The sequence below is a fragment of the Phalangium opilio genome, unplaced genomic scaffold (assembly GCF_054372755.1).
Source record: "Phalangium opilio isolate 3A_F unplaced genomic scaffold, DU_Popi_V2 ptg000042l_1, whole genome shotgun sequence".
Classification (NCBI taxonomy): Eukaryota; Metazoa; Arthropoda; class Arachnida; order Opiliones; family Phalangiidae; genus Phalangium; species Phalangium opilio.
Genome location: NW_028324166.1, coordinates 6,225,326 through 6,247,008, shown reverse-complemented (window position 1 = coordinate 6,247,008; position 21,683 = coordinate 6,225,326). Strand labels below are relative to the sequence as shown.

The following is a 21,683-nucleotide window of genomic DNA, read 5'->3' as shown; positions in this document are numbered from 1 at the left end:
TTTTTATATATATTCAGAAGTAAAGAGTGGCTTCATCCGCTAAGTGCGAATACCGATGCTATTATTATTATTATTTTACCGATTATTTGAAGGCTTTACCTCTCATACGTGTTGGTTGGAGTCTCTGTACATTGGCTAGGAATGTAGCAAATACGTTAACATGGCCTTTTATAGTGCAATGTTCCTAAACGATACAAATTGCTCTTATTAATTCTTTCAAATGCGATCTTATTTTCGTAATTAGAGCAGATTTAATAAAGTTGGGTTGCTTTTAATATATATATTTTTTTTGCTAAGCCATCCGCTGTTACCAGGGTGTTTTAAGGAAGTGGAAAACACTAAACACTAAATATTTTTGGGATTACCTATCTGCATGATTATGTTTTTCGAGAAAATACCGCTTCTTACGACTTTCAATTACAAAAAATGATGTTCGTTACGGGTTAGTGATGTTGCGGATCTAGAATCGAATGTTTTTCACAGACTTATTGGATACTGGTTCCCGGACCCAACTTTGAGGAACTTGACCCAAAAACATCTACTTGAATTGAAGTATTATTACCAGAAAAAAAAATACGAAAATCCATTTTCTTACCAATCCAAATCAATAGACCCAACCAACAAATAAACAAGTTGCCCTGGTCTCGCCTCCATCTAAGGGATAGGATCACGTGACTAACGAAGTTGACTGTAGTACCATCTGTCGTTGAGCAATGAAAATAAATCTCTTATTTTTCTGATTGGATTAGAGTCAGACTCTAGGGGTAAAACAGGTTCTGCACATGGCAAAATCAAGCCAATCAAGTTGTTCATTTCTCGCCTCAAAACCCGCGAACGAGATCCGAGCCGTTATAAAAATTCAAAAGATTTGTTGTTGGTTTAATTGTTAGTCGGTCCTTTAAAGTCAAGCTGCAACTTTTAAGGTGTTGAAATTTATAACATGTAACTAATAACCAGTGGGCATACAGTATGTACAACGTCGTTGGTCAAAGCAGTTGGATGCTTACAATGGACAAGCACAAATTTGTCTTTGGAAATATTTTGTCGATTATAAACGATCATCTCAGCTAGTTTATCTTCTGGAACTTTACAAATGTCTTGTGTATAAGAAGCTCCTTACATAAAATCGTCTAGTAGTATTGTATTTCTAACATACTAATTTCCTCTCCTGCATTATATATGCTCTTTGCTATCCAGATCTTATCTCATAAAGGATTTTTGATGATTGACACGAAAGATAAAAACACTTAATGTAACACTTAGTTTAATTTAATATTACTAAAAATAGTTTAATATATTTTATCACCTTTGAAGGGAAGTTAGAGCTGGAGAACTAAATTTAATCTATGTTCACACTTACATGAGAATCGGTTCAGGAAAGTTTAAAATGGAATTCGATAGACTCGGCTGAAACTTTAACACTTTTATATTTGTACACTAGGCTATAATGACTCCGTTACTGCTGCCTGCTAAGTTTATCACTATTCTCACGCTTTTTTCACTCCAGGTGAAAAGGCTATAGACCAGACTCATTTCAGGTGAAAAAAGGCTTAAAACTAAATAACCCGCGTCATATTGGTTTGCAAAAGAACTTAAAGAACAGCGTTTTTAATTAGCTTAGAAGCAGCTCTTTCTGTAAGTGTGAACATGGCTTAAGAGCCATTGCCATTTCGTAAAATTTGAATTTTAAGAAACATGCGATAAGAATTTATATCATAATCATTAGAAGCTGACCATAAGTCTAGTTATACTTCTCTAAGTGAGAGGTTTAACATTAGTCATATCTCTATGCTGGTATACTTTCTGCAGTTTGGAAATTTAACAAAACCAATAATAATTATTAAAAAGATTTTTGAAAGTTGTTTTTTGAGGATTATCGTATTAAGATCGCAAGTGTATCGTTGGATAGGGCGCACCTTAAAAACCGTGTTGTCTATTTTGATTATTGTTGTCTGATGCAAGATCTCGGTCAATTGTTAAGCCTGTCTAATGCAAAGACACTTAAAGGCGACCTCTTATATGCGGGTTAGAATAAAATAAAAATAATCACAATAACAATACATATGATAATGTTGATAGTTTTTATTCGATTATCTGAAAGACAAGAATTGTTTTCATAGGGTTTCCTTGGTCATCATCATAACAGTGAACTCTGCAAACGAAAAGAAAAAAAATCATTAACCTATAATCTGTTACACTAACACTTAGCTACTGAGGATTTAAATGAGGGGTAAAATTTCGAAGTTAGATTTTCCAAATGCATCTAGAGGACACAATGGACAAATCAGAGTACAGTTTACTATAATACGTCAGACATTATCAAATTCTTGGAAGTGTTACTTGTTTAGTCTACTTATATCTTACGATCAAACTTCAAACCAATATGAATTTTAAACAATTCCGTTATAAAATATTCTCATTTAAAAGTTCGAAACTGACTGTCGATAGGCTTTCGGGCCAAGACTAAACTACATGCTTTGAAAGATATATTCTCTTTCGTCATTGCTTTAGCATAAAAAAGATAGGTGGCGCCAATAGAGTATGTGGATAAGAGGGTTGGGCCAGCTACTTTTGGAACACCTAGCGAACATTCCCTTGGTAGAGAAATAATCGTATTTCGTCAGTCTATGACGTCGCTAACGTAAAATAAGACACGCCAAATGTTTCCAAGATCATTACATGCCTATTGTGATTTGACCTTAGCCATTCCAACTCCCCTCTATTCATTCCTGGTTTATACATTTAATATGGCAGTTTGAATATAAGCGTTTTAAAGTCCTTGATTTTGGAGCGCCCGTGGAACTGGCTTTATCTTTTCAATGGTCTTAAGTTATATAGCTTAATCCACTCCATCATAAAACTACTGTATTACTGGTAATATCGGATTACTGGTAATCGCAGTTGTTTTTAAGGAGCCATAAACGTATAATTTAGAAGTTAATATTATTCTAATCGACCCTTGTACAAAACAAATAAGAAAAAAAAACAAATTTCACCAAAAAGAGTATAAAGATTATTTTCTAGTTCATAACGAATTCTTAAAATTTCGTAATGGTATAACTGAAACGACTTGGACAATGAAATGAAGTGTACAAAACCACTAAAATACGCGGGATATACAATATAGTTTCAGGGTCAGCACTCCATTTACCGCGTTTGTTCTAAGGAGGTCAATGAACTTGTTTGCACTTTTGTTGTAGAAAACTAGCGAAACCGTTGTCCAAGTGTTTTGAGTGACTGGAAACTGAGAAGAGGTTCCTGTATCTGTAGATACAAAGAGTAGAAAGTCTTTGGGTTCACCTGACATCAGTATGAAATATCAGCATGTTGGTTTTTAAAGATACTAACGTTCTTCACAACGTCTAATTTCAATTAGGGGCAAATCATTAAGCTAAAATGTTACGTGTCTAGAAGAGAAATTCTTAACTTGCTTAATGGATAGGGGGCAGTGTTGGACAAATCGCGAATTACGTTGCACTACCAAGCGGGGGAAATTCGGTGAATGATCCAAAAATTCGCGAATTTGCCCTATTAGGGGGTACGCAGATCCAGCCTATAATTCAAGCAAACCAGATCCCTAATAGCAACATTTGAGTTTGGTCAAATTCGTTAATGAATTACTTCTATGCATGCGAAAAAAAACTTTTCGATATATATCTCCAAGAATATATATGGGTTTGAAATTCACCGTTTTTGAGTTGAAGGGCTATATGAAAATAGGGTTATAATCCGCGTGCACCCACATACCTTCATAACTTATACGTCCATCTTTATCCGTGTCGTAGTCATTGAAGAAATCGGCAATTTGTTCTTCATCCATCTCTTCTCCCAACGCAACCATAACTTGCCGTAGCTCATCGTTGCTAATAAATCCATCGCCATCTTTATCGAATAGAGCAAAGGCTTCCTTAATTTCATCTTCTCTATAAGGTTCCTTCATTTTCCTCGTCACCATGGCGAGAAATTCAGGGAATTCGATTGTGCCGTTTCCTTGAAAGAAAGATAGACTTAAGAGACCTGCACAGATGAATTAAGTACGACCTGCTATTCAGTTATTAGCCCAAAATACACTAGCTTCCTCGACTACTAAATAGGCATAATTGCTTCAGATTTTAATCAACACTACCTTTTATCCTATGCAATTTAACACGCATGTATTCTTACGTTTAAGCTGTCTTTAGTTTATCAAGTGCGCATGATTTGCAATAGAGATAAGGCAATGTTTTTCAAGTCATAATATAGGTCGTCAATAGACCATTTCGATGTAACTAAGAGGGAAAGACGGGGGGGGGTAAAACTCCACCTACCATCTCGCTTTTTGGCGCCTGCGCTGTTGTCTTTTTTGTATGCAGAGACGGCAATGTATCCCGTTACTGCCCCCTTTTTAGCGTTGAAAAGATCTATAAGCGACACCGCGTCCTCAGAATGTGGGAATGGATACCTTAGGTTTCCATGAGGTTATACGTTTTGCACTAGGCCATATGTGATGAAGGGGAGCTGGGAATTGCACTGTGACGCGTTGAGGTTAAACATGGGGAATCGCACTGTTTGTGTGTTGACGATAGACTTAAGTAATCGTATCGGGGTGAGAGGTAAGAGAATAGCTTACTAATAAACGTACTAAAATGCTAAATCAGGCGAAACAATTGGCGCAAATTTGGCCTTGGCCCATCTTGTTTAAATTCGAGACTTGTTCAGTATTTCTTATATAAAAACAAGATTCTTCCATAGAAAGACTATATTTTTTTAAGATCTATATGGCTGCCGCATTAATTTAACCAAAAGTAAATAGATATCAAAAAGTTAATAGCTTTAAGTCAATCATACCTTCCCGCCTGCATGCTATGTAAAATGAGTATCGAGTATCACGTGGCTTGCTTGTAACCAATAGGATGTTCGCATGACGTCATAGAAGCGACAAGAGATATTGGAAAGCAGTACAAATTACTGAGCATCATGGGAGTAAATTTAGGGCAATATCATTGGTAGCCGTAGTAGTGCGGGTAAATGCTGAATTATGGTAAATTATATTAAAATACTAAAGTCTAAAACTGTAATTAGTTTCATAATGCCGCGTAAAAAACGATTTTAGTTTCGCCTTCGGTATCGACCCAGTGCAATTTTTATCTGAAACCTAAGAATAATACCGCATACTCTTCCATCATGTTGCAAACAAAAGTTTTCAAACGTCCTTGGCTCTCCCAACATTGTAGTATTGTTTTACGTTCATCTTTTTGTTTCACGAATTCGTCATAATCATATTCCTTATCCATTTTTCATATTACTATTTTATCACATTCATAGGCAATCACATGTAGTCTTCACAGATTTTGTACTAGGCCTAGGCTATACTGTCACAGTCTCACAGCAGACAGCTGATTGAAATTACCTTTAGAACGCATGCACGTCGATTAAACCTTCAATAACCCGCACTACTTTGTCTGAGCGGCGCGACACTAGATACGTTAGGTACATGTCAAGTGGTTCGCTAGGTGCTACGCCATTTGTGCGCTGCCGCGGAATAGGAGCGGGAATCTCAACTTTCATAACGCGCCCATGCCGGGGAGATATTAACTTCTTGTTTATAATCTATTTACTTCTGATTTAACAGATTGAAACGATCATTTAAAATATTATGTTACTTCTAAGATAATCATATTATGTTTCACTAAATACCCCTTTAAAAGGATTATGTTTTATCAAGAGATTTTTCCATCGTGTAAGACGATAAAAGACAAGTAAAGATACAATCTGAAGTCCTTTTGATACCCTTTGAGGTACGTTAGTTGGCTTGTACGAAGTAATTTTTGTCAAATTACCTATATAAATATAGTTAATCGAAATTATCTTCAAAGTTAAATAATGAAATCTACGATGCCTACCGTAATTCAACATGTATATCTATTGACTTTTTTGATCTGGTTAGTAATACCGAAGCTACCAGTTACCGCAAACAGTAAGCATCCATAAAAATACCATAAATCTCCATGCTTAAAATGTGAAACATTTTTTCAATTGTAGTAACGATGAATCACAAAATAGCCCAGATTTATATGCTTCCCCGCGATTCTCGATTGAAGCAATCCCCAATTCACATAAATACTAGCGACAATAACATTAAGATCGTTAATTATGATCACCCACTCAATTTGAGAGGTTATAGCCAAATATTATCTGGCATTATCCTCGAAAACAACGGACATGCCAGTAAGTACATAACGGAAGTCTTTGAGGGACAGTTTTAAAGTGTGGTATACGTGTCAGTGCTACCAGGGATATATTTAATTTTAGAAGTAGGAATGGAGAACAGAGTAATGCGGGCGGGTCATAGTCAAGGACCCCCTTCCTTCCCCTGAAAGGGGGGGAGTATGAAAGAAGAGGCGGGTCATAGCGACAGAGGTAAAAAGGAATTACGCATTTTTCACCGTCCTCGTCAGCAACGTTATCAAAACGTAGTTTAAGTGAGCCAAAAAGATAATTTAAACTTTTCGCTACGTGTTGGAGGGAGGGGCTCTATACTGGGCTATGAGTCGGACTAAAGTAAATACTAACCGTTCTCCATTCCTACTTCTTAAATTAAATCTATCCCTGGTACTACTATTAGGGCTATGCGAATACTCCAATTTTTTATCAGTATTCGATTAGACTTGTCGAATTTGCCATTTAGACAAACTACAAAACGAGTATTCGGAAAGAAATTCGAATTATGTTTCCTAAACAGAGTGATAGTTCCCAAGGGGTAAAATTCGATTAATCGTATTGAATCGAATATTAGTCTGCAAAAACCGAGAAATCGAACTTTTGAGTATTATTTTTGGAAAAAAACGGGTATTCGAATTAGATTTTTTTTAAACTAGTAATATTAGTTTTAACGGGTATTCGATTCGGATCTCGAGTAATAGATTTACAGTTCGATTGGTATTCGCTTCGCTTTAAAAATACGCTTTTCGCAGTGGCTACTACTATTAAAAAGTTTTAGTTTCAACCATAAGAGGGAGTCTAATCACTTGACGGAGTCCAGATATTCAAAATTGTCTTTCTTGTTTTATAACGTGCTATTATATCAACCAAAATGCCACTTTCTATTTGTATCGTGTTACAGTTAAAGCGTTTCCGGTCAACGACACGATCATAGTGACTGGTGGTCCGGCTGGAAATTGCTCCTACCAATTGGTTCAATTGCATCTTCACTTTGGTAAAAGGGGCGGCTATCATGGCTCTGAACACGCTATAAATTCAATTCGATATGCCATGGAGGTATGATCTAAATATATAACACCAGGAATGAATGGAGGCGAGTTGGAATGGCTAAGGTCAAATCATAATAGGCGTGAAATGATCTTGGAAACATCTGGCGTGGCTTATTTTATGTTAGCGACGTCATAGACTGACGAAATACGATTATTTCCCGATTAAATATTTTCATTGGCTGCCAAAAAAGTGAAAATTCTTCCACTAACTCCACCCTCTATCCGCTCGGTCCCTAGTTTGAAACGACTAGACATTTACCGCCTTCAGGAGATGGCTAAGCAGACGATGGGGGAGGAGCTACACTTTTCAAAAAATAAATAAATAAGGCCTCGCCATAAGTTTCTACCATCAAGGGAACACCGGGAGCCCCTTTAGCCATTCCAACCACCCTCCATACATTCCTGATAACACCCCTTATTCTGATTCTGTCCTTCAATAACTCGCCCCTTATTGCTTAACCTCGCATTACAAAAATTATAAAATTAATTAGTGTCCCTTCTTTTACGATTATATTGTAGATTCATTTTGTGCATAAAAACATTAAGTTTGCCAAGCATGATGAAGCCGAACATAATCCTCAAGGGTTACTGGTAATCGGCGTCATTGGAAAGGTGCCAAAATAAAAAATTTGGTTTTATAATTATCCACTTTCATTTAATCTGATAATGCTCTACTGTCAATTACTGTTTTGACACACACATATGGGCACTTCTATTTAAACGAAAAGTACAGGTAGAATAACATTATTCCATAAAACTACGGCCTTTTGCTCAATATTAAAGGAAAAATATTAAAAATAAATAAATGATATCTTATTACAAAATAACTTAAACGAGGACTACTGCGGCGCCATTGGTTTAGTGGCGTCTGCTAAATCGAACCACATATCTAAAGGAATTGGTAGGATTCTCACAGGCTGAGAGATATAAGGGTAAGTGTAGGCATAGGCCACTCGATCGCATGAGTAAGAGGTTCGGGCTAGTAGATGCCACGCGACGCTATAGTCCTCGTTTTTAAGACTAATTAAATGGTAATTATTTAGTTATTATTATTAATTATTATAGTTATTTTTAAATATTTTTCCTTTTATATTAAGCAAAAGGCTTTCTTTTAAGGTATAATGTTATGTTACCTGAACTATTCCTTTAACCACAGCTTAATTTAAATTTTTATAGCTGTCAAAATCAAGACGTGCCGAACGCCACTTAGCTTTCATTACTAATAATCTTAAACGTGTGGAAACACCGCGTAAGATTGCAGTCAAACATCGAATCAACCTACTAAACTTACTGCCCGAGGTCAGATCAGGTTTCAGTTACTGGACGTACAACGGTTCTTTAACTACTCCTAACTTCGATGAGATAGTCTTGTGGGTCGTGGCTAAACAGTTTCTACCCGTCACCAACCGACAAGTAACGTAAAACTACATTGCCCTTTCAGTACTTAATTTGACCATCGTTTACTTCTAACATTATGATGGTCAATGCCACGTGATTTATAAGTTAAAATAAATTATGCATGACATCAGGGGTTTCTACACCTGTTATCCTTTAATTCAAGCAGAAAGCCCCAGAAATTGCTGGTTTTATAAAATAGGACGAGCTTATAGGAAAAATTGTTGCTCTTGACGTCATTTTCTACGTCATTTTGCTAGCATAGCCTAATCGATCACATTGGCTGTTCTAGAAACAAGCGTGAGTGAGTGGACTATGCTTATTTCCGGTTCGGACCGATGCTAGAATATTGTATGATTGTGCGAAACCGTTAAGCCTTAGTTAGCTAAGTTTATTCACATTTATTTTAAAATTTAAATAAGATAATGAAAGTCAATCAGTGCTCAATTTAGTATTATAATTAATATAAAAAGATTACATTTTTTGCCTTCCAAAAACTCGACGGCCAAGGCTTGGACTAATCTAAGCGACTGGGCCCTAAATATTTTTGGCAACTGAAATGCTACCCTGCAATACATCTATGTCACATTACTTAGATGAAGCAACATTCCAACAAGATGGAGAAGAGCACTTGTTTTATTTTATAAAACCAACTACCCGTTAAAAATTCCAAGTTGAAGAAATCTTAGTATTCCTGATATCATTATGACACCAAGAATCAATTTACTATAAGAATGCCTAAGTCGCTAGATTTTACGCTTCTACTCTTACGCTGGTGTTAGTGGACAAGTAAGCCCCACCCCTTTCACGTCCGTCATTGCTCTGCGCTTTATAACAATATGTTCAGTACCCCTTTAAATTTGTTTATAACAATATGTTCAGTACCCCTTTAAATTTAGTGTACGTTCAATATCCCTTTAAACTTTAAAATAGATATTTTTGGATAGGCTAACAAAAGGTCTTGGTTACGAATAAAATGCATGTATAAATTACAATGGCTGGTTTTCCCAATGCGCTGGTTCCCTTCGACAATCTTTGAAACACGTGCAAAGTAAAGCCGAGGGTTCAACATCCTTAAAACTTTCCGAGGGTTGAAAGCCCAATATCAAGAAAACTTTCCATGGGCTCTACCCAAAAAGGTGAACGATTCGTCCCTACTAGTGATGCCGCGAATATTGATTTTGCCGAATATTGATTTTGCCGAATACCGAATACCGAATATTCGGCCATGCTCTCGGCCGAAGCACCGAATATTCGGCCACCGAGGCTCCAGGCCACAAAAGAAAGCGCGATCCGAAAAGTGCGCGAATGAGTGTTTGCGTGATAATGAAAACCCGAAGTCCATCCTTGGAACAATGAAAACCAAGTAATACGGTACCGTAACTCTTTTATTAATGGGAACCAGCCAACCCTATGTTTTATGTTTTAATTAATTAGTAGTATTGAATTAATGTTTATTTTCGTGTTAAGTTATTTTTGTTTAGTTAGTGTATTTTTGTTTAGTTAGTGTATTTTTGTTTAGTTAGTGTATTTTTGTTTAGTTAGTGTATTTTTGTTTAGTTAGTGTATTTTTGTTTAGTTAGTGTATTTTTGTTTAGTTAGTGTATTTTTGTTTAGTTAGTGTATTTTTGTTTAGTTAGTGTATTTTTGTTTAGTTAGTGTATTTTTGTTTAGTTAGTGTATTTTTGTTTAGTTAGTGTATTTTTGTTTAGTTAGTGTATTTTTGTTTAGTTAGTGTATTTTTGTTTAGTTAGTGTATTTTTGTTTAGTTAGTGTATTTTTGTTTAGTTAGTGTATTTTTGTTTAGTTAGTGTATTTTTGTTTAGTTAGTGTATTTTTGTTTAGTTAGTGTATTTTTGTTTAGTTAGTGTATTTTTGTTTAGTTAGTGTATTTTTGTTTAGTTAGTGTATTTTTGTTTAGTTAGTGTATTTTTGTTTAGTTAGTGTATTTTTGTTTAGTTAGTGTATTTTTGTTTAGTTAGTGTATTTTTGTTTAGTTAGTGTATTTTTGTTTAGTTAGTGTATTTTTGTTTAGTTAGTGTATTTTTGTTTAGTTAGTGTATTTTTGTTTAGTTAGTGTATTTTTGTTTAGTTAGTGTATTTTTGTTTAGTTAGTGTATTTTTGTTTAGTTAGTGTATTTTTGTTTAGTTAGTGTATTTTTGTTTAGTTAGTGTATTTTTGTTTAGTTAGTGTATTTTTGTTTAGTTAGTGTATTTTTGTTTAGTTAGTGTATTTTTGTTTAGTTAGTGTATTTTTGTTTAGTTAGTGTATTTTTGTTTAGTTAAGTTAGCTTTAAGTTTAGTATTAAAATCATTGCCAGTTCCATGCGTTTGTTTCTGTCTTTTAAATGCTGACACTTTTGCCTATCTCAATAACTTTCCCCTAGACAACTGATTACCTGAATTAACTATTTAACCCACTTGCCCTTTGTTTTCAATTTAAAAATAAAAGAGTGTCACAGCTTTCCTATTGGATCCCGTGGGGATAGGTCATACAGACGCGATTGACGTATTCCGAATAGAGAAAAAAAAACCTCGAGCAAAGTAAACAGAAAATGGAGGCTGCCAGCGGTGCTGAAACGGTTAGGGAATGGTTTTTAATTGCAATTAACAAGTTCATTAAAGGTTTTGAACCTAACTTAATGGATTTTGAATACGTGTCTCTACGTGAATATCGTACGTTCTATAATTGTTTCTAAATCGAATCAAGTGTACTATACTTATGATCAGAAGTGAGATGAGACCAGAAGTACTGAGCTAACCAAATTCTTCACTCGGCGAAAGTGAATATTCTTGATAACACAAGAACGGTTGGCCCTCTAGTGGCGGTTTCTGAATTTTCCCTCCAAAACGTGAGACGCTCGCGGTGGTAGACGGCCGAACTAGATTCAATTAGCCGCGTCCGTGTTCGGCCGCTTTAGGTTTTGGGGAAGGGGATAGGAAATGTTTTTGGAACTCGACCAATTTTTTTCTCAGTAGTGTGGGCGCGTGGGAAGCGGCATAAAATCCTCAAATTTGTTCACTAGTGCCAGGATCTACTATCAATTCTAGAGCCCTTCACTTCTAGTCTCATCTCACTTCTGTTATGATTTAGTGAGTTCCAAAAACGAAACCAAGGCTTAACGAAAAGGTAAAAGAGATAGAAGGTGGAAAACATAGAGTAAGATAAAATATTAAGTCCCGCCTTGCCTTCCAGCCTCCCTCTAGCCATGAGGGGGGGATTGTCGACTATCACGCGCGCACCGGACGCCTTTTTAGGCCTTCTTATAGTAAATTCCTTCTTGATGACACTCTACCCTAAAGATCGAACCAAGTAACTATTTATTTATTAATATTTAAACATAAATTCGCAGTTAAGGAAACTCAGGAGAATGAAAAATGAATTTGGTAAAACGATTGCTGGTGAAATAAGACCAATTCAAGAACTCAGGGGACGAGAAATTCTGTCCGTTGATGGCAATAAAGTATGAACTTCCGCTTCGCAATCACGGTAACACAAGGGCTGTCCGATACGTCACTGACGTAGCGTGGGAACTTCAATTATATAAAACTTACTTTGTATTTCACCAAAATCAGTTCGCACTCTCAAGTCTATCTTTTATTTGTCAACTCAACAACTCACAATAGCTAACTACAGTTTGTGTTGGAACTGCTAAGTACTGTGTAATCGTGGAATTCCGAGTAGTGTTTCGAGTGTTTTTGTCTCAAGTTTTTTGATTTGAGTTAAATGTACTAAACTAAGGCTTAGCGAACAACATAGGGCCTAGTCAGCAATTAGTCATTTTGAACATTGCAAACAATAGGTTTCTGTAATTTTTAAAGGCTAAAAACTTGAATTTTGAACGAAAATACTTGTTAACCTTCAAATTAATCGCTTTGCAACTTGACCCAAGCCCGAAAAATTGGATTTTCACCGTAAATCTCTAAAAACAGATGCAATTTTTTAAATAAGTTTTTGTCGCAATGCAGACCAGCAAAATGTCCATAATTAAAACGCGAAATATCGCTTGTAGTCAAGATTTTGATTTACCTACATTATGATCTTGGACTAGACCTAAAATTGCTACAAAACATGAGTGGTAATGAATTTAGTCAAAGTTAAAAATTTATGAAAAAGCAAAAATCCGAACTACTGAAAATATTTGGCTGTATGAAGGAAAAATATTTGTACTTTTTTGCAAATCGAATTTGACAAAATGGCTGTTATTAAATGGAAAATTAAAGTTTCACGTTTTAAATTCGAAAAATATTGACTTATTCCGACTACTCGGAAAATATTTTCCATGGGCTGTGGAAAGCCAGGCTACAGATTCTTTACTAACATCAAGCCCGCGTCGACACTAGTCTTTGGTGTATTTCGCATAGCGAAGAGACTTAGAGAATTTTGTGGTTAAATTAAAAATGTCGGACATAACTCAACAACCGACTGTTTAAAATTCTACAACTGGTAAACAAACAAGTCACTTGGGACAGTGTAGAGTAAATTTCTAGTTTTGCAAAAAATTATTTAAAATAGCAGCTGATACTTCACAAACCACAAATGCTAGTATAGTTTTAAGTTCTGTATTCTAATGGAGAAATAATTTTGTTCTAGAGAAATTACGAGAGTCTTAGACTAAGGATTTCGCCAAATTTAAATTCTCACAAATTATGAATTAACATTTTGGTGCCTAAGAAAATCAAAGACTTTGCCTAATTCTCACCATCAACATCTATTTCGTTGATTATTTCTTGTAATTCGGCTTCACTCGGATTTCTGCCTAACGACTTCATGACGGCCTCCAGCTCATCAGTTGTAATTTTGCCATCCTCGTCTTTATCAAACAGCAAGAAAGCTTCTTTGATATCTATTATTAATGTAAGTATTTATTCAAAAATGTTGTACGGTACTAAAGAAACACGTGAAATGTATCACCTTGAATCTTCTCTTCGGAAAGTTCTTCAGCCTACAGTGAACAATTAGTTTAGTAAGGCATACAAATAATTTATTTCAAGGGAGGGTGAAAGGGAAAATCAAGTGATTTTCCACCGGTTCTCCAACCAATTATAAAACTTATTTGCATAGTAAAACATACATTCAAATTAGTTTGAGGTTCCGTAGAAAATTTGAAATAAGCACCTCCAAATAATAGGGTAATTGTCAACAAGATTCCCGTTGGACGCTCCAAGTGGAATGAAATTTGATTAAACTATACGCACGATGTGACAATCTTGGTGCGAGATATAGGCCTACAGCGTGTCAAGTAAATATTGTTAACAAAAAGGTAGGGCGTTATGCTATTGGACGAAGGAGCTAATTTCTAATTATCCATGAAATCTCGAAATAATTTGAATTTTTACATCATTCTTGGGTATTTCCTGGATGTTTCACTATGCATATTTGTCTTATAATTAAAACTAAAAGAATCGATAAAAACCATTACTTGATTTTCCACTTCACCCTCCCTTTAAAGCTAGTGATTTTTCACAGAGCGTTATTCCCGTTAATTTTAAATTTCACATTTCCTCCAAATAACACAGCACTACGTCACACGTAAACACTACGACACTGTACGCTATCAAGAGTAAAACACGCTGTTTTTATGTGTAGATACAGTTTTGAAAAGTGGAAAACCCTAAGTTCAAGAACAGTTTTAGAAAAGTAGGGAGAATTCCAAAAGATTAGATTATGTTCATAGTGAAGGAATTTCCAAACGACTGCTAAAGATAATTAAGCAAAGCCAGTCTAATTATAATTTATAAATTTCCGCTAGTCACTTGTTAAAAAATGACTATGAAATTGAAAAATAATCACATTACATCTTTATAATTTGTCAAAATAAATTCAAAGTCACTAACAAAACTTACAAATAAGCTAGCATTAATATATTATAAACTAAATAATAAGACGCTAAGCTTATAGCTCATCTTAAATTAACGAATCATTTTTGGTAAGTTACATTTTTGATAAATATAAACAGATTTAAACCAATTGTCTCTCTATTAAATTATCCCTTTACATCGTCACCCGTAAAAACATATAACCGTGCATGCTTTTTACCTCTCCGAGTGACGTATGTCACGGAGAGGTTCTAATTTCGACGTGTCTGTGTGTGTGTGTGTGTGTGTGTGGGTGTGTGTGTGTGTGTGTGTGTCTGTCTGTTGTTATACCCACGTGACCGCGTTCGCAGTTTGCAAATCGGAGCAAACGTGTTCTCAATTTCCGGAAATTTCGAAAATTGTATTACACTTACAGGCTATTACTCCATTGCCTGTCTAACATCACCAGCCTCTGGTCTTTGTCCATCCCACATGGACACCAGTCTGTCCACACTGGCTTCTAATCACAATCGTCTGCTGCTCTTTGTCCATCCCACATGGACACCAGACTGTACACACTGGCTTCTAATCCCCACCCTCTTGTGGTCTTTGTCCATCCCACATGGACACCAGTCTGTACAAACTGGCTTCTAATCACCACCGTCATCTGCTCTTTGTCCATCCCACATGGACACCAGTCTGTACACCTGGCTTCTAACACCACCATCTTCTGGTCTTTGTTTTTGTCCATCCCACATGGACACCAGTCTGTACACCTGGCTTCTACTCCATCATCATCGTTAAGGTTAAGACATACGCGGCGATCGGCCAGGGTTACGAGAAACGTCCGGCCTCCCTAAGGTGGGGCTTCCACCAAAGGTTCACGCAATTGCGCTGTTCTTATCCATAGCTGCGATTCGACACCCTTATATACTACCTATTTGAGTAAGGTGACGCAACCGGCGTATGCTTCATTTCAAACGCCAATATTAGTCAAGTCTCTCAAGAATGTTTAATTATTCTTTTTCAAAACGATGTAACGCTCAATAAGGCGAACAACTATCGAAGAAAATATTTAATATTAATTATATTTATTTTAATATTTAAGATAATCATGTCTCTAAACTCAAAATTAATACGGAAAGGGTAAAACAATAGTCTATGTGTTTGTCTATATGTGTCCGTCCGTTGTTACACTAGTGCGCTGCGTTAGAAGTTCGTTTTTGTTTTGATGTGTAAAGAAATCCTTCAGAGCCTTAATATTCCCGTTTTCAATAATATAAAATGAATATGTGGAAATATTTTTCGTAATTATGATGCATTTAGTACTTTTGTAGCTTTAAAGCTCTATTTCATTTTGATATTCCAAAGATTTTTTTTAATATTATTATTTAAAATGGATGTTTATATATTACTTAAGCTATACTACATTTGTTTATAGCATAATCCTTCCTAAAGTGAATACAAGCGCAACGCTACAATGTTGGTCAAATGAACTGTTATTTGTTAATGGGCCTAGTGAACCAAAAAGTAAACGCTTGGGTTTGGTTTTCGTTTCTGTAATGCAGAGACATTAACGGTTCAGAGTGAGCCGAAAGTTAAATACACTATTAAATAATTAGGCTTAGATTATATAATCATGGTGGAAATCTGGGCCGCGTTCAGCAGAGCCCAGCGCTGTTAGCAGTGTCATACATAACGGGATTTTGTTTTTGAATTTTGACGTCACGGTGCTTAGCGCTGAGCTAGCGCGGTCTTCAAAGAAAATAGTCGGCCTTTTGGATAACGTGACGTAAAACGTGTAGTTCTCAGCTTGGCGAAAAAACCATGGATGAATCAATACAAATAGCTCTATGGGACTATAGCTATTTAATTGGCGTGAAACCAGTTGATCACGCGAGAATTTTAAGATATATGTTAGTTTCTAATTTTAATTATAAAAGTTGTTATCTATCTCTATAAATATGTTATCATACAATTTTTGTTAAGCCTTGGTACCTTGCACGCTTTATTGCGCTAGCGTCATTTATAAAACGCCGATGACCGGAGAAAAGCTATGACAACAGAGCTCACCGGTAAACATTTCCAAAATCCGCTGTCTTTTTTGGTGAGCTCTGCTGAACGCAGCCCAGACCAGTGAAAGGTCTGATCGTAATCGGATAATAGCTTCGTGTTTTCATGCTTTTCATGGTACGCATCTACTTTCAGTGTGTGTAGCCACAAATAAGCTTTGGTGTTATGTAACGTTAACAGTCATGTTGACAAACTAAGAAAATCGTTGAGGTGAAACGAGAGGATAGTGTTTATATGGCAACCCTGTTGTGAATATGGCTTTGAACATAGAGGGCATACAGTTGAGGAGTAGAAAATTGGGCCTTTACAAACACGTAAAGGTAGTATCCCTCCAAAGTTTTATCTATTCATTTCCCGTTTCTCCCCCATCGGATGATTTTAATGTGTACAAGTATATCATTATTGGATGTAAAATGTCGTCTGATTTACAGTATATTTGCTATGCTTTGTATACTGCTTTCATATTTCATAAATTTTAACTTAAGAAACATTTCCATATCTGGGTAAATAAGTTTGTAAGTAGTCGTCTTGACTCGGAGAGGTAATATTTTGGTTTTCCCAACTTGTTTGTACTGTACCAGACAAAATCAAGAGTTGTTTGTACATATTGCCATAAATTTATAAGATATGTTCCATAAGTATGACACTAGCTATACTTTGTAATGCTAGAGACTTACTGAGAGGTAGTTCGAGAACGACAAGCGAGTATTATCTACAGTCAGTTTTGCAGCTCATCTTCCTATTTAGTATGTACTAAATATTTGACAGCACCTCACCAGGAGTCTCCTTACGAGAATCAATGTCGTTTCACCCACATCACTTCATGAGAGGCTTTCTGTGACCAGTGACAAACTTATGGAACATATTTTATGAACTTAAAATATTTCAAGTCTCTTTTTTGCAAATGGCTTAATAAGGAAAACGTCTCAATTCTATGTCTTAGGGCACGAAAATGCAACTAGACTTTAAACAACTGCCATTGATTCCATCTCGTTTAAGTTTATGTACAAAACATACTTCAAATACAAACAGAAATGAATTGTTGCTTACCATTCTGAATCTGATATTCTTAATCCAAATACTGATATTGACTGAGGTCCTTATTCTTCCGCCGAAGACGTTGTCGATGTTATCGCAACAAAGTCTGAATCTCGATTACTATTGTAAACGGCGAAGAACGATACCCCGGGTATTCACGCAGTGTATTGCGAAAGCGTTACCGAAAGAACGAAATAAAAAATTTTATTGTTAATTTATTTTTTTTAAATGAAACATTTTTTTACGTAAATTGCTCTAAACCGTACCCCTTGCAGTTTCTTCGAGACAATGTTTTAATATCATAAGTTTATGATCATAAGCCTCCAAAACTAAACAATAAATAAGCTAATGAAACCAGCATTTTGTTAGACATAATTGGAAAATCACTTGTATCTCTGGATCCTTATTTTCTTTGCAAATGTTTTTTTAAAAAGATCATGACGAAAACACTTGTTTTTTGGTTTATTAACTTGATGGAAAAAGTTGGTTAATCTCTCATTAGATTATAACTAAAGCTGAAAAATAAACAAGATTTTATATTTAAGCTCATTTTTAGGACAGAGTAAGTTTTTTAAGGAAAATATGTTATCGCCGGTACTTTTTATGACACAAAAATTTATAATCTTAAAAACTGGGTAATAAAAATACTATATCAAAAGGCAATTAGGATGATAAGGACCTGCCATGGAAACGAAAAAAGAAATAGAAGCCGCTCACGAATTAGAAAGAGCGGTGTTGAAACCATCTAAAAATAAAGACTGGAATATTTGAAAAGCTCCTAATTAGCAAGTTGTCATTTTTCAATATTTCTGGGTCAAGTAACATTATGTTTCCGCATGCATCGCTACCAAGAACTTACTTAGAAGAAGGTAGCTATTTCGGATTGTATCTGTGTTATCCAAAACAGATTAATGTAACAAGTTGGGAAACCAAAATAAACCTCTCCGATTTGCGACGAGTGCTATTTGCCTCTCCGAGTGACGATGACGTCACTGAGAGGTATTACACTGGATGTGTCTGTATGTGTGTGTGTCACCGCGGCGTTCGCAGTTGGCAAGTCTGAGCAATCGTTTTCGTAGAAATAAATTTTTGGCTTCTACTCCCATCGCTAGGATTGGGAAGTACGCGGCGATCGGCTAGGGTTTACGAGAAACGTCTAACCTCCCAATGGTAGGGCTTCCATCAAAGGTTCACGTAATTGCGGGTTTTCTTATCATTTACTTACTGTGAGTCAATCGCCTTATATACCCTAAATTTCCAAAAATTGTTAAATAGGCATACCCTTGAATTCAAACTTCAACAATAGCTATGTTTAAAATGATTTTTGGGATAAAGTTTCTTAAAACGATTTAACTAGAATTGTGGTAAATTAATGACGATTAAAAAAATTAATGTCAATTATATTAATTTAATTGTTTAAAAAAACCTCTTAATTGCAAACTGCATATCGACTCGGAGAGGTTTATTTTGGTTTCGTCTGAATATCCAACTATCGCTATTTATTGATATAGGCGTTAAAATTTTATATAATAAATTATTGTGGAGTCTTTACTACTCCGAGGGACGATGACGTCAAGGAGAGGTATTGCATTGGACGTGTGTGTGTCTCCCTGTCTGTCAGTCTGAAACAGCGTTCGCATTTGGCAGATCAAAGCGATAGTGTTCGCAATTTCTGGACCGCATTCGCAGTTCACAGAAAATTCGAAAACTGTGCCTCATTACGTCATCTGTCTCACTAGCTGTTATAACTTCAACAGCCAATTCTTCTTCCCTACCCAATCTATACATATCAATCTGTACTTATTTACTTCTACCAACTCGTTTCATATGAACTATGAAATGCGTATAGTGTTTCGACTTCAGATGCAATCTTCATTACTCGTTCTATATTAGCTTTGACCTGTGTCGTTATGAAGAAAGAGGTTTTTCTTGAATAATTAAATGAATATAATTGAAATTAATTATTTGAATCTTCAGTAATTTACATTAATTCTAGTTAAGTCGTTTTAAGAAACGTTATTTCTAAAATCTAAACGTCGAAGATTAAATACGTATTTTATCTTGATTTTGATTTAAAAGTCTGACCGTGCGAAAAACAATTAATTTTTTTTTATCGCAACAATTTTATGAAGCCATATAAACTGTTCCAACTGTTTTCGTAATCACAGTTTCTCCTTCGATTTCAGTTCAATGTAATTTTATACTTTCATCTAAGTTTAATATGTTTTAATCTCAAGGTCTTCTAGGATTACCTCCTTAATAGCGCGATTTTGATAGCCTTTGATTCAATTTCTTAGAACTGTCGCATTTTTATTTTAGTTCCGCAATTTAGACCAGGAATGAATGGAGGGGAGTTGGAATGGCTAAGGTCAAATCATAATAGGCGTGAAATGATCTTGGAAACATCTGGCGTCGCTTATTTTATGTTAGTGACGTCATAGACTGACAAAATACGATTATTTCCCGCTTAAATATTTTCATTGGCTGCCAAAAAGTGAAAATTCTTCCGCTCGGTCCCTAGTTTGAAACGACTAGACATTTAGCGCCTTCAGGAGATGGCTAAGCAGACGATGAGGGAAGAACTACACTTTTCAAAAAAAAACCCCAAAAAATAAGGCCCCGCCATATGTTTCCACCATCAAGGGAACACCGGGAGCCCCTTTAGCCATTCCAAAACCCCTCCATACATTCCTGTTTAGACTTATATTTGGACATTTATGCTGCATGCAAAAATAATGGCTGCTAGATTGTATTAATAAGCAGTGTTAAATTTCTTAAGAGAAAGTAGTCATTTCTATATGCCAAAGTCCTGTCTTTCTGACAGACTGACTGATAATCAACGACAAGCCCTAACCTCTTTACACAGAAGGCTGATTATTAGCAGTGACATTACATTACGTCGACTAAGGCGAATTCTGATGTTCGACCTTAAAGTTCAATAATTATAATGTCTATTCTATTAGGTATGTTTGCCGTCCATCGCATGAAAGTTAGAAAACACTGGTTGAAGGATCATAAAGAAAAAGATTCTAAATGTTTTGGATCATTAGTCGACCTTGGGAAGACTTGGCAAAATTCGCACTTAAAAGAAGAACCGGTTTGAAGCGACTCAAATCGCTTCGTCGCTTCCCATTGTAGTCAAGTGTGAACACGACTGATAATCAAGACGCTTTAAAACGTACCTTTCCTGTTGCGTAATAATACGTAATACATGATTCCATTTCCAATTGAAGCTCATTTAAGGAAGTTTGAAGATAAGAAAAACGTTTGGTTCCTTGAAACATTTTAGGAACGGGCTAAGATTCTTCAATATCGTTTATGAAAACTTTACGACTGATTATACGGGATTTATAACAAAATTTCTAAGGTTCGGAAAATATGGTAATTTAAAAAAATTTTAAATTAAGGTTTCCGTGAAACTGTATCTTACCAAAAATTTTAAGAAAAAACTGTTCCAATAAATACCCAGTTTTGTCTTTTTTTTTTCATAGCAATTCTCGAACAATCATACCGTTGAAAATCATGCTTTGTAATTGGAACTTTTAATATAAAAACAAAATATATTATCGAACTTCCTAGTTAATGTTTGTTTTGCCTTTCTGTTTAATAACAATGCTCGAACATTATTCACCTTGCAAATCATGGTTTGTAAAGAAAGGTATTGGAATTTTTAACATAAAAAATATACATTATAGCGCTTACTGGCATATAAAATGTGTATCAACAAAAACGGATTTATGGGATAAGAACGTCGGAGTTAGCGATTTCACTCCCCATCCTCGCATACTTTATTGAGAAACTTCGTCTGCTTATATTTTGACTCCACCCACAAATTCTGTATATAGCTACTTCTAGAGATCGAATTTGTGGGTGGAGTCAAAATATAAGCAGACGAAGTTTCTCAATAAAGTATGCGAGGATAGTACTAGAGGCTAAAGCTATGATCCGACGTTCTTCCTACCATAAATCCGTTTTTGGTATCAATAATCACTTTCATTATCATCAGTTGTGGATTATTTAGTCAGTCGTGAAAGCTTCAAATTTTATTTCGTGTAGAACAATTTGCCAGCAGCTCATTTGTTTGCAAGTCTGTTTCTTTATTTTTTATGTGTATAGTACTGTACACGC

General features: G+C 35.5%; 2 protein-coding genes and 2 long non-coding RNA genes across 4 annotated transcripts; 3 read left to right on the top strand and 1 right to left on the bottom strand.

The window, feature by feature from the left end:
- Nucleotides 1–2,067: 2,067 nt before the first annotated feature.
- Nucleotides 2,068–20,903, bottom strand: LOC149678700 (calmodulin-like). The gene is made up of 5 exons (XM_089836650.1): nt 17,568–20,903; nt 13,561–13,591; nt 13,349–13,492; nt 3,748–3,990; nt 2,068–2,152 (listed from the first exon to the last, which is right to left on the bottom strand). The coding sequence occupies exons 1-5, from the start codon at nt 17,568–17,570 to the stop codon at nt 2,115–2,117; spliced, it is 459 nt and encodes a 152-aa protein (XP_089692776.1). The 5' UTR covers nt 17,571–20,903; the 3' UTR covers nt 2,068–2,114.
- On the top strand, nt 6,369–7,874 carry LOC149678703 (carbonic anhydrase 2-like). Its single transcript, XM_089836957.1, has 3 exons — nt 6,369–6,384; nt 7,022–7,257; nt 7,770–7,874. The coding sequence occupies exons 1-3, from the start codon at nt 6,369–6,371 to the stop codon at nt 7,872–7,874; spliced, it is 357 nt and encodes a 118-aa protein (XP_089693083.1).
- Nucleotides 8,414–12,892, top strand: LOC149678702 (uncharacterized). Its single transcript, XR_016366121.1, has 2 exons — nt 8,414–8,663; nt 11,999–12,892. It is a non-coding gene; the product is annotated as an uncharacterized LOC149678702 (long non-coding RNA).
- Nucleotides 13,622–17,769, top strand: LOC149678701 (uncharacterized). Its single transcript, XR_016366124.1, has 2 exons — nt 13,622–14,575; nt 17,461–17,769. It is a non-coding gene; the product is annotated as an uncharacterized LOC149678701 (long non-coding RNA).
- Nucleotides 20,904–21,683: the final 780 nt, after the last annotated feature.